This window comes from Phlebotomus papatasi, chromosome 2 (genome assembly GCF_024763615.1).
Source record: "Phlebotomus papatasi isolate M1 chromosome 2, Ppap_2.1, whole genome shotgun sequence".
Lineage (NCBI taxonomy): Eukaryota > Metazoa > Arthropoda > Insecta > Diptera > Psychodidae > Phlebotomus > Phlebotomus papatasi.
In genome coordinates, this window is record NC_077223.1 from 104,751,952 (window position 1) to 104,764,911 (window position 12,960).

Sequence of the window (12,960 nt, forward strand, 5' to 3'; positions counted from 1 at the left end):
AAAACAACTGCAGGGGAGAAATTCTGCTTCTGCCCCGGGGAAGAGTAATTGTGACTGAGATCTAGCGTGACAAGTTCTACCAGGCATTTTATCCAGTATTATTGAGTGTAATTTTAAGTTTCAATTGCCAATGGTAATTGCAAAAGTGGGGGAATTCTCTCGCTGAAGTCTGTGATTTTTTTTTGGCGGATTTCGGAGAGGTTTGCTTAGAGTACCGAGGAAAAGGCGGGCTCTGTGTCTTCCCCAGGGCTGATAAGAGATTGTACCGAATCAGTGATAGCAGTTGGTAGGATTAAAGAAATCAACCAAAGGCACTCTCACAGATTATTTTGGCCTAGAAACAATTTTTTGAGGACAATGTCCAATTCCAAGGGCTTCAAGGATGTCTTCAGCTACAATTCCTGGGTTCATGCAGTGTCAGGAGCCTCGGTGAGTTGATTACTTCCTGAATAATTCATGCAATTCATGCTGGAAGTGAAACCAGTGGCCAGCAGTCGGTCTAAATAACTTTTCCATGGAAATTAATGCAAATTCCCGGGCGGTGTTTTCTTTTCTTTTCTCCTCTGCAGGGAGCTGTTGTGGCAATGTCAGCCTTCTATCCCCTCGACACAGTCAGATCCCGGCTGCAATGTAAGTTTGAGAAATCCATTAAGATATGCAAATCCTATGGATTTGCGATAACTCGTAGGTTTTGTGCATTTTTCTGATTAACTACCCCAAGTAACATTTTATTCTCGTCGCCTTTTAGATTTTTCAAGATAAAGAAATACTTTATCTCTTCCCTCGGCTTTGTTGATAAAAACGAGAATAGATTTACTTAACAGCATTTTACATATAAAAAAAACATGCGAATTTCTCAGGAAATTAAATAAAAACACGCTTTTTCATGAGGAAGATCGTAAGATCCTCATTAAAAACCGTTTAATTTGTTTCAAGTAATCGTCGTTTCCAGCAGCAAATGTCGTATTTTTGTTATAGTAAAACGTTAAAGTGTTATTGAAAACAAGAAAAACTCTCGTGGAATTTATACTGATAATCTTATCAAAATGCCTATACGGATTTATACAATCAAGAAGTATGGAAATTATTAATCCGTTTCAACTCCAAAACACGTAGGAGCAACCAAAAAAATTGGTTTGAAATCTTGGTTAAATTTTATTGACGCAACTTTTAAATTTTGTAGCCCTATTGGGCCTATTAAATTTTTTTTAAGAAAATAAGGCCTGAATTTTTGGTTTGGTATATGTGAGGTTAAATTTACTCAAGCTCACATTTTTTAAAGTTTAGTTGATTTAATTATCTAATTTCCCTGATGTTTATTGTCTAGATAATTACCAGACAATATTTTGTGCCAGAACAAAGGCTACTGGGCTCAGAAAATCACAAAGTAAAGAGGTTATTCTAGAATTTGAGGTTATGTATGCCTTAACCCTTTAACGACGAGACAGTTTTCGCTGACCGAAAATCAGAAATAAAAATGAAACAGATAAACCAAATCCGTAAAAGGTCTTACATCTAACCTTAAAAAGTCCAACGAAGTCTGATTTGGTATATTTTTTGTCTCTATGAACGATAGAGACAAAAATAGCCCAAAAATTTAAGTAATTTTTCTGATGATACTAATGACTGGTAATTTTCACTCTGATGAAAAATATTATGTTTGAGTGCTGTAGTTTCTTTTACCAAAACAGTTTTGCTTAAAGAAATTGGAAGTATAAAAAATAAATTTAGAAGAATAAAAAATCAATTTTCAATATGAAAATGATTTTCTGACAATACCAATGAATAATACTTTTCGCTTTAATGAAAAATATTACGTAGGGTAAGTGTGCCAAATTTCTGCATAAATAAGCATTGAAGTCCTAAGTTTGAAATGAAATATTTTTAATTCATATTGATATTTTTTGTTACCTCCTTTTCGAGAGGGTTGTGTGGAACCTTGAAGACTAGTTTATCATATTTGTTTTCTTTAAATCACTTCCTAAAATATTGAAAAAAAATAATAAAAATATGGACATTGCTTTGGGTAGTATTCCGGCCACTTTGAGTGTAATACTGGCCACCTTTTTTCTGACCACGTTTTGTGACGCAACGGATAGAAAATTTTAAAACGTCAAACGGAACGAGTTTAATATTTAGTTTAATACGTTTATATGACCCACAAGCCCTAAGATCTTCCGTGTAATTTGTTCTGAAGACTTGAAGAGGAGCATCTCAATTTACGCGCAGAGTCCCGTAGTAATTTGCCCTTCCTGAACTCTTCCAAGGTCTTTTCCACAACATCTTTTTCATAAAAGCGATGGTTTTTTTCTCTGGACATTGTAGAACTCAGAAATTGAAAGAAAAACATAAAATGAATAAGAAATTTAGGAAAGCAAAAGATGTTGCCGGAATAGGCAACACTGCCTCACCGGAGAGACGCTCACAAAGTATATACTTTTTTACGCGAAATACAGGATCCAGCTGGGAAATTTCAACCGAAATTTAAAGATTGATTCACTATTATCATAAACAGAAACAATCTTTATTGAAAACTAATCAATTTTCATGAAAAACACCGAAGGAAAACCTTTTGCACTTCACCACAAATCAGAAGACTGCTAGAAACACAATCGATCTGTCACATTTTTTGTATGTCCTGGACACACTTACGACTAAAGTCCAGAGACGACTAAGCTCGTTCATAGCCAAGTCAGTTCCTGACACACTACAAACGAGGCTTAACAATTTCTGGCACTCACAAAACATAACTTTCGTGGGTTTTTATACAGATATTTCAACTGAAATTGCACTAGTAGTCCTTTGAAAATGAAACTACTTTTAAATTTACTTCACAATTCACGTATAACAACAAGAATTATTCACTAGAATCGCCTAAATTGGCTTAAGTCGCGAGTTAGCTTCTACCTCACAAATAATTGTAATTAACAATAATTATTGGACGTGTACTGAGACATGATATTACAAATAGTTTCATTTTCAGAGGAGTATTAGTGCATTTCAGTAGAAATATCTGCATAAAAACCCAGGAAAGTTATGTTTTGTGAGTGCCAGTAAGCGTTAAGTCTCGTTTGTAATGTGTGAGGAACTGACATGGCTACGAACGAGCTTAGCCGTCTCTGGACTTTAGTCGTAAGTGTGTCTAGGGCAACTCTTTCCACACTGAGTTTTTACAACGCAATTTAAATTCAAATTATACCTAAAATTTAATGGTCTTTGTGTTAATACATCCTAAAATGAATAAATATTTAAAAGCAAAATGAATTCATTGACTATTCGAAGATTACATACATAATTTTAATTAATTTATTTGCATGGCCGAAATTACACTCAAAGTGACCGAACTTAGAAGCTGGTCGAAATTTAGCACACTTACCCTATCGTATTTTCGTTTTATTTCCTCAATTTTCTTAAATTATTTTCACCTAGTGCCACCGAGTATGAGACAAGGTAATACGCTGAGTGTAAATTTGCGTAATAATTGCAATGAAAATGCGTAAATTAACGAAATACGGTGAGCATTTTACTGTCAATGTGATTCTGCCCTAAATTGAAATCGATTAGCATTTGGTGCTCGCTGGGACAGAAGATGGTAATATTTTAAAAAATCCGTCTAACCAAATTTTTGTTGATCGGTTTTTGAAACATTGCTTTGCATAATTTTAAAAACTAGAAATTCATTTAATATTCTACAGTAGACTCTCAAATTCGGGCATTTAGGACCGAAATGTCAACCGAATTAGAGAGAAATTCGGGCGTCAAATTGTTTGAAATACAACGATTTTTTGTTTATCTGCATTTCTCATATTGAGTTTGCATGCTCATTGATGCTCATTGCTATTAACAATTTCATGAAAACTTCTTAATAATGCAAAATCACATGAAAACTAAGACAAATCATGACAAATTTGAGCATATTTGCTTCATTTGATAATAATAATCGAACTTGGAAAGTGTCAACAAACGTTTTTCGAATTTAACCCATTCCTTACCATGGTATTATGCATCATACGCAAATTGAGTGATTTTTGATGATTTATTTCTGGGAAATTTTTATCCGAATTGCTGTCGGGAATGGATTTTTAGTAATGTTAATTATTCAATTACTTGGGAAAAATAGTCCGACAGAGATTAAAACACATACATTCCGTCGAATTTCTTAAAATAGGCCTCTTTCCTCTTTCCTGATTTGAATTCTAGTTACCAATTGGTGTTCTTGGATAGTTACTCTATCTAAAGCAATAGAGTTTGTAAAGAATTAATGCACAGAATTTAAATTCAGTGACCGTTAAGACGAGTGTTTGAGGGCAACTCGCCGCGTCACCATAATGGATAAAAAATTTTTCTTTTCAAGAAATTCATCTATTAATCTGTAGGAAACTAATCCCAAAATATGAACATTCTATCTCAAGTATTTCTGGTACATTGACTGAATGGGTTAACTGTCGCCCGAATTAAAATGTAGCCCGATCTTAAAAGAGCCAAATTAGAGAGAGTCTACTGTATTAGCATAATGAAAATAATCTGTAAGTGCAGGAGTGCCTTGATAACCAAAATCTAACCTATTTCTTTGAGGTTAAGTCCGATATAACCTTACTTTTACAAATAATCTCTTAATATTAAGAGAATGAACCTAGCAATGTTGGTTTGCTAAGGTGTTTTTTTTTGCTTCTTGGGTTTGCAGTGGAAGATCCGGAGAAGCGAAAGAACTTGAGTACTCTGGATGTACTCAAGCAGCTGGTGATAGAGGAGGGTTTTGGGACTCTCTATCGTGGACTTGTGCCAGTTCTCGAGAGTCTCTGTATCTCGAATTTTGTCTATTTCTACACATTCCACAGCCTCAAGGCACTTAGGAGTGCCGGAAAGGGTCAGAATGCCCTGAGAGATTTGATTCTGGGATCTGTGGCTGGTGTAGTTAATGTTCTGACCACAACACCATGCTGGGTGGTCAATACGAGGCTCAAGATGAAGGGCATTAAGGCTTCAGGAGGCCAGGATAATGCTCCGTATAGCAATCTCTTTGAGGGTTTGCTGTACGTGGCTCAAACTGAGGGAGTTGCTGGTCTCTGGGCTGGGACTATTCCATCCCTCGTGTTGGTTATCAATCCTGCCTTGCAGTTCATGATGTACGAAGGCATTAAGAGGCGCCTGGTGAAAGTTTATGGAGATCTTCCGGCTGTGGGATATTTTGCCGTTGGAGCTGTTGCCAAGGCATTTGCTACTGTCCTGACCTATCCACTGCAACTGGTCCAGACCAAGCTTCGCCATGGAGATCGCAATGCCAGTCTGCCCCCAAATGCCGGAACCATCGAGATGCTTCTGTTTCTGGTGAAGAAACACGGAGTCATTGGGTTATTCAGGGGCCTGGAAGCTAAGCTCCTGCAGACTGTCCTGACCGCAGCTCTAATGTTCACGGCATACGAGAAGATTGCCAAATTTGTGACATCACTCCTAATGCGCCAGATCAATGGAAAATAGCCACATAAGGCACTTTTTCCAAAATTACTTCTTCTGTTCTGTGACTAATTTAGGAATTTTTTTTTTCTATTTATTGCGAGGCTTCTATTTTTCATCATTAATAATTTATTCTTCAGATGGAAAACCAAAGAGACAGGCAGTTTTTTTTTTAAATGAGGTAAGCTTTTTTTGTGTTGGTATTTTATTATTTTATTCTTTTTTTTTAATTTTAAATAACACCGGTGACTAGTGATATATTTTGCAAAATTCTTGTATATTCCGTCATGAGCATCGTCATGGCATTTCCCGCAAACAAAATAAAAGCAATTTTATATTTAAAAAAAAAATTGAGCGGGTGATAAAGTGATTGAGAAAAATAAAAAAAAAATAGTATCCATGACAAATTGTTGCATTTATCTATTTTGGGGTGTGAAAAAGAAAAGGTTTAATCCTTATCGCAAGTGAGTTGGAAAGTTATCTGTGAGGCTTTTCCTGTGAAAACTCTCACCATGAGACTCAACAGGATGAGTGTGGAAATGAAGTCAAATGGAAAGTGAAGGGGAGAGGGATGTGCATTTTACAAGCGACGAGGGAAAGTGGGGGAATGTGTATTTGGGGTGAAAATTCCCTCTTGGATGATTCTCTCCCTCAAAATCGATACGGACATGAGCAAAGAGGTGGATTTTCTCATAGTTTTTCACCCCCAAAAGGCATATCATTCCACAACAATTTGTACAAATAATTTTATAAATTTTTATTTTAAGTCTGGAACGCAAAGAGAGAACAGTAATATAATCCACTTTTTTTGCAACTTCATGGCTAGAGGCCAAACGGTAAGAGTAATCGACTTTCGGTTTTCGACGGACCCCGCATAAGTCAACATTATACAAGACAGTGCGTGTTTTGCTTCCCTCCAAAAATCATGTTTTTTTTATTTATTTTGAAAACGCCTCCTACGATTTCTTTCATTTTCGAATATGTTTTAGGATGAATATTTCGTCCTTCGACACCTATGTTCGAAAACCATTTCGATATTGAATTTTCGAAGATCAAAGTTTAACCACCTTGGAGGCCCAATTTTTCAACTGATTTGCATAAATTAGGTTTTTTTTGAAAGATCTTGAAATTTCCAACACAACTGCATCAAACCTAATCAGTGTCTTAATCAGTGACTCAATCAGTAGTGAATCGGTAATATATTAGTAGGGGAAAGTGCTCTCCCTTCGAACGTTCATGCCTTCGAATAATGTGAATATCTTTTGTTTTTCGTAAGAGATTTACACTAAATTATCACGGAATTATCAACAATTGATGATAAGCCAACTAATATTTAATAGAAATATGTAAGTCTCTTAGGTAAACTAAAAGAAAATTCACATTATTCGAAGGCATGAACGTTCGAAGGGAGAGAACTTTCCCCTAAATGATTTTACCTTATATCTCCATGACGTTTTTTGTTATTATCCCTCGAGTGTGTCTCGGTTTAATTAAAAAGTATCACAGACGATTTTATTCCTAAAACTGTAAGGGGGTAATTTGTTGTATTGAAAAAAATGGTGAAGTAATTTATGTCCAGTTACGAAAATTTAAGATGGAAGAAATGACAGAGTATAGGATCCATTTTTCTTTCAAACTTTTTAGTTTCTTATTAAAATGTTGACTAAAATTTTAGGAATATGACGTTTGCCCACTTTTTGTTGAGTGAAAACGAGGTAAAATTATTTGAATTCCCAAAATTAAAATAATTTCTATTATAACTTTTCTCTGTAAAAAAAAATGTCTACAATTTATAATTTAAAATTCGAAATTTTTGGTTAAATACTGTATCGACCAAAAGTTTCTTGACAAAGTTATATTCAAGAAATCAGATGGGAAAAATGCTAAAAAATTACTTTTTTTTTTAAGTTTTTCTTTTTACAAGTGAGTTGAATGCCATCCAAAGATGTTATTTATGCATATCAAAAAAAAATCAACTAATTTTGTGTCATTTCAAAAATAGTTATTTTACAAAAGTTGATTCATCTTCATCGGCCAAAAGTTTCTTTTGAAACATTTACAAAGTTAACTTTTTCAAATGTGTCAACAAACTTTTAGCCGATAAAAAATTATCAAGTTTTGTAAAACAATTATTTTCGAAATGATATAAAATTTGTTAATTTTTTTGATATGCATAAATAACATTTATAGACTTTATAGATTACAGTCAACTCACGTGCATAAAAAAAAACGTAAATATGTAGTGATATTGTCTACATTTTTTCCACCTGAAGGTAATGTTTGGGCTTTTTGGAAAGGTCTTGGAATTTCCGACAAAGCTGATCCAGTTCTAATCGATTTTATACCAGTAATGAATCGGTAATTCAATGATATTAGACTTAAGTTATTTTCTGCAATGTTTTGAGTGATTTATAAATCCGTTGAAATCGGTTGTGAACCGGTAATGAATCGGTCATTAACTGATAAATAATTTTTGTCTGAAAATCAATTTTGTTACTCTTTTTGTGGAATCTTTTGAGTGATTTATGAATTGGTTGATAGTAAACGGTAAATGAAGCGAAACTATCGCTTTAAGATCAATACCGCTATGAAAGCACTTTAAGATCAAGTGGCCATCAGTCGTGAATTTGACATGGCTTTAGGAAGCTTCGGAAAATATTTTCCTAAAAATATTTTAAATTCAATTCCCAAATGTCACAATAGTGAAAAATTATAAATCCACCAAATTTAGAAGGATAAATATTCTCGGGGATCAACTTGAATCTATTTAACCCATTCAGTCAATGTACCAGAAATACTTGAGATAGAATGTTCATATTTTGGGATTAGTTTTCTACAAATTAATAGATGAATTTTTTCAAAAGAAATTTTTTTTATCTATTATGGGGGCGCAGAGAGCCCCTGTCAAACACACGTCTTAACGGTCGCTGAATTTAAATTCTGTGCCTTAATTGATTACAAACTCTATTGATTTAGATAGAGTAACTATCCAATAAAACAAATTGGCAACCAGAATTCAAATCAGGAAAGAGGATGAAAGCCAATTTTAACAAATTCGACGGGATGTCGAATTTTCCGCCCGCCATTTTGAGCAAAAGTTTTGCATGAACTTCCGCGAAGCAAGAAATCAATAACAATGTATTTGCATCTCTGTCGGACCATTTTTCCCAAGTAATTGAAGAACTAAAATTACTTAAAATCCATTCCCGACAGCAATTCGGATAAAAGTTGCCCAGGAATAAATTATCTAAAGTCACTCAATTTGCGTATGATGTATAATTCCATGGTAAGGAATGGGTTAAGGCTTTACTTAAGATTTCGAGACATTTAGGGACTGGAATAGGCCTCCAGTCCGAAGGACCGTTTTCTGATTCGGCAATTGTCTGGTTTTATCGGTTGTATCCATTGAGAAGAGAAAGTACCAAATATCTTGTACAACACACCATTTCCTCTCTATCCGAGACACTTTCCTTCCATGAAGGCGGAATTATCTCGATAAAATACAAACAGTAACTGTCGAAATTTGACCTGATTACGCATGGGAATTGCCCTGAGCCTCTTCGTATTTATTCAAAAGATTGATGAGAGCACTTCAAGATTTAATGATTAGATAGGCCATAAGAGCTCATTGCTTTGCACTTTAGAATTCTCGAGATTAAAAGTGCTGTTCTTTCTTTTTTTTATCTTACCACTCAAGATTTAAAGCTTCCCTCTTTATATTTATTTTCTGTATGAGATTTTTTTTTCTATTTAATTTCTTCTGGTGCCTTTTCCAATTCGCTGACAATCCCCTTTCGTGGGGATTTGTTCTGCGTGTGGACGCCAGAGAAAATTTTGGCATAGGAGAGATCTCAGTGGAAGAGTGTCGGTGCTACTGTGAAAATTACCACCTAATACTCACTCCTCCTGGCCCTATTAAAGTTAAACACCGCGTGAAAGATCTCCTGGCTCTGTTCTGTGAGATATTTTTGGCTGAGTGAAAGTCCTGTCCTTTGACCAATTTTCCATGGAATTTTCTATCTCGTGAAATTTTCCCTCCATGCGCCCTCGTGAGACAACTTAAAGACTGCCACATTTGGTGAAAAAGCTCTCTCTGAACAACAAAAGAAGTGCATTTAGTAGGAAATTAATCCACCGAATCTTTATACACCAGAAGGAACCAAAAGGAGGAAAGGCTGTTTTTTTTCTGTGGCCAGAGTGATAGAAAGTCCGTGGTGAGAGTTTGTGTTAGAATTGAAAGTGACCCATTGGCCTAGAAAATTTTGAGGGAGTGAGTTTGTGAAATTTTCAGTGGAATGGGAGAGAAAATCCATAAAATGTGCTCCAGAGAGACGCAGAAGGAGGACTGAGAGGATGGACATGTGCGCTGATGGACGAATGGCAGATCTCTGCCTGCATGGTCCATGCTGCATCATCTTCATGATCCTGGGCGCCATTCAAATCACCTCTGGCATCTACTACTACCTCACCATTCCCGTGTTCAAGCTCATCTTCAACATTGCCATTGGCTGCTCTGTGGTGGTCATTGGGATCTGTGGAGTCATTGTCGTTTGCATCTGCACATCATCAATCAAGAAATATGAGATTCTTCTCTATTGTTCCACATCCATCATCTTCCTCAACACAGTTAATCTCATTTTGTTGGAATTCGGGCAATTCCGGGAAGTTTTTCACGATCCCGGCCGACCAGGAACTCTCAGGCTTCGCGAAGGACACTTTGAGTTCATCCCATCGGAATCCGGACGCCTAATCACTTCAGTTACTGCAATTGTGAGTGTCCTGGTGGCCTTCCTGGAATCCCAAATAACCTTCTGCTGCCTCAATCGAGTCCACCATGCTCAGCAGAAAGCCCTAGCGGCCACCTATCGCAAACGCCAAGTGGAACGTGGCTCAGATCAAGAATATGTTCTGGACAAGAAATCCATAGCACCAGAACCACTTCCTGGTCACTCGCAGAAAAAATCGAATGGTGAAAGTACGAAAATCGAAGTTTACGCACAATCCTGGGTCTTTGAGGAGTCCAATGCACTCGCAACTGGCATGCCTCCTGAATCTCCGGCTTCTATCTCCTCCCCGGACGAGAAGAAGCAGCCCGTGAAAACCCACAGACGCCACAGACGCACCAAAAGTGGCAGTTCGCAGATGGTGAGCTTCTCAAGAGCAGCAACCCCAATCCCATCGCCAGTTCCTCCAGAACACGACAGATCACCATTCGGAGGACATGTGCGCACCAATAGCGACTTCCTGGCCGTCACGACGCCCCGTCGGGAAGCCCGAAGCCCCAATCGACCGCCCAAGATGGGCTTCAATGACTTCGACTCTGTCATGAAGCTCAAGAGCAAAATTGCCAACACCGCTCAAGCAGATGCTTCCTACGCCACCCTCATGGCTGAACTGGGAAGATCTCTGAGCGGCAAGCAAGTACATTCACCTGCTTATTCCTCAGACGACAGCATAGCCACCCTAACAGACCATCCTCGATCAAATTCATCAAAAGAAGAATTTAGCAAAGAACTAGAAGCAGCTCTTCAACTCATCCAAGACCTAGAAACACCCTCGGAATGCCCTCCAACTGCCACAACTTTCGGTTATGGGGAACTCAACAGAGCTGGCAGTGATAAAACCCTGAGTGCTGTATCCCTAACAGACTTCACGTCACCCGATACAGCACCAGCGACTGTTTTTCCAGCTCCCGGAGGCACATCCTAGGCAAGGTTCATGGCTCAGTATTAAAATTGAAAGTCAAGGGAATGGATAGGACAGTCACTGGTTAGCCAAAAAACATTTCGGTCTAAATTATATTTAGGGTAAGTGTGCCAAATTCCGGCCAGCTTGCAATTCCGGCCACCTTTTTTATTCCTCGAATTTCCATGAATTTTTCGTTTTTACATACTCTAGAGATTATACAATGCAAAAGTATTACAAAAAATGTAGCTTCGACAAACGAGATGACGTGAAATAGACATTGAAAAAAATTCCTAAAGCTGGCTATACATTAGACATAATTTATTGAAGTATTTCTTTTCAATGTCAAATATTGACAAGGATTCCCTACACATTGCAAAAATTTATTGACATAAATGTTTCAATATTGAAGAAAATTGTCCAGTGTGTAGGCAAATATTGAAATATTTGTTGCAATATGGAACATTTTATTTCATTATTTTGAATGGCTACAAACTAGGCCAAATCATTTCAATAAAAAAATTCAAAGTCACATTGAAATAAAATTTCAAAGAAATTCTAATATCAAATTGATTTGATATTTCCTTCAATATTTTTTAATGGTCAGGAATCTTCGTCCTTCAGAACATCACAGAACTGCTGGATTTTCCTTGTTCATGAATGAAAACACATCCAAGATCAAAATCCAAGTCAAGACACATCTCTCCTGCTTCCTCCAGAAAATCCCAGATTCTGCTTTTTGCATAATGAACAATAAAATCCCAGCAGATCTGGGATTTCCTGGAGGAAGGTCCAGGAATCCTCTGACCACAGAATGTATCTGAAGTGCTGTGGGCATTATGAACAAGAAAATCCCAGAAGATCTGGGATTTCCTGGAGAAAGCTCCAGGAATCCTCTGACCACAGAATGTATCTGAAGTGCTGTGGGCATTATGAACAATAAAATCCCAGAAGATCTGGGATTTCCTGGAGAAAGCTCCAGGAATCCTCTGACCACAGAATGTATCTGAAGTGCTGTGGGCATTATGAACAAGAAAATCCCAAAAGATCTGGGATTTCTGGAGAAAGCTCCAGGAATCCTCTGACCACAGAATGTATCTGAAGTGCTGTGGGCATTATGAACAATAAAATCCCAGAAGATCTGGGATTTCTGGAGAAAGCTCCAGGAATCCTCTGACCACAGAATGTATCTGAAAACTGAAGTGCTTTGGGCATAATGAACAAGAAGATCTGGGATTTCCTGAAGGAAGCTGGAGAAATCTTCTGACCAACTTGGGTATTTTTGGGTGTTCTTGTCAAAATACGGAAGAAAATCCCAGAAGATCTGTGAATCCCTGACTAAACTGGTGTTTTTAATATTGAAGTTTTAATATTGAAATCAATTTGTTCAGTGTGTAGACAATTATTGAAATATTAGGTAAAATATTCGCTTCAATATTGAAGTTTCTTTTCAATGTCACTTTGAAATGATATTATTTCAATAATTTGTCTAACGTGTAGACAGCTTAAAGGGCAAAGAACTATGAGAATGAAGGTGGCTGAAATAGGGCACCAAAGCTATGTCTATATTTTTATTCATTTTAAAATGTATTAAGAATGATTCTAGAGTAAATAAAGACGATAAACGGCTTACAAGGTTCCAAGCAACACTCCTTAAGAAGAAGGAATAAAAGAAATCAATTTTTTACATTTTAAACTTGAGACTTTGGCGCTTGCATGCAACTATGCCGAAATTTGGCACACTCACCCTATCTCTTCCCTCCCCCAAAAAAAAGGAGATAAATTTTGCAATTCTATTTATACGTAAGAGAAGTTCTAAGA

General features: G+C 36.7%; 3 protein-coding genes across 3 annotated transcripts in view; 2 read left to right on the forward strand and 1 right to left on the reverse strand.

Moving 5' to 3' along the window:
• The first annotated feature begins 342 nt into the window (after window positions 1–342).
• Window positions 343–5,861, forward strand: LOC129800592 (peroxisomal membrane protein PMP34). Its single transcript, XM_055845088.1, has 3 exons — window positions 343–429; window positions 570–630; window positions 4,685–5,861. Exons 1-3 carry the CDS (start codon window positions 358–360, stop codon window positions 5,476–5,478), a joined length of 927 nt encoding a protein of 308 aa, XP_055701063.1. The 5' UTR covers window positions 343–357; the 3' UTR covers window positions 5,479–5,861.
• LOC129800590 (serine/threonine-protein kinase tricornered) overlaps window positions 424–12,960 on the reverse strand; it is a 33,951-nt gene continuing 21,414 nt past the window's right edge. The window contains exon 5 of the mRNA XM_055845085.1: window positions 424–623. Coding sequence (XP_055701060.1) covers window positions 596–623 — 28 coding nt within the window. The 3' untranslated portion in view covers window positions 424–595. The remainder of the gene's footprint in view (window positions 624–12,960) is intronic.
• Window positions 9,148–11,319, forward strand: LOC129800591 (uncharacterized). Its single transcript, XM_055845087.1, has one exon. The coding sequence runs from the start codon at window positions 9,808–9,810 to the stop codon at window positions 11,161–11,163; it is 1,356 nt and encodes a 451-aa protein (XP_055701062.1). The 5' UTR covers window positions 9,148–9,807; the 3' UTR covers window positions 11,164–11,319.

Excerpts from the sequence above, each read along its gene's own strand:
- LOC129800591 (XM_055845087.1), top strand. The coding sequence starts at position 9,808 with ATGGACATGTGCGCTGATGGACGAATGGCAGATCTCTGCCTGCATGGT.
- LOC129800592 (XM_055845088.1), top strand. The coding sequence starts at position 358 with ATGTCCAATTCCAAGGGCTTCAAGGATGTCTTCAGCTACAATTCCTGG. Across the intron at positions 430-569 it reads ATGCAGTGTCAGGAGCCTCG|GGAGCTGTTGTGGCAATGTC; the intron begins GTGAGTTGATTA and ends TCTCCTCTGCAG. Across the intron at positions 631-4,684 it reads AGTCAGATCCCGGCTGCAAT|TGGAAGATCCGGAGAAGCGA; the intron begins GTAAGTTTGAGA and ends TTGGGTTTGCAG.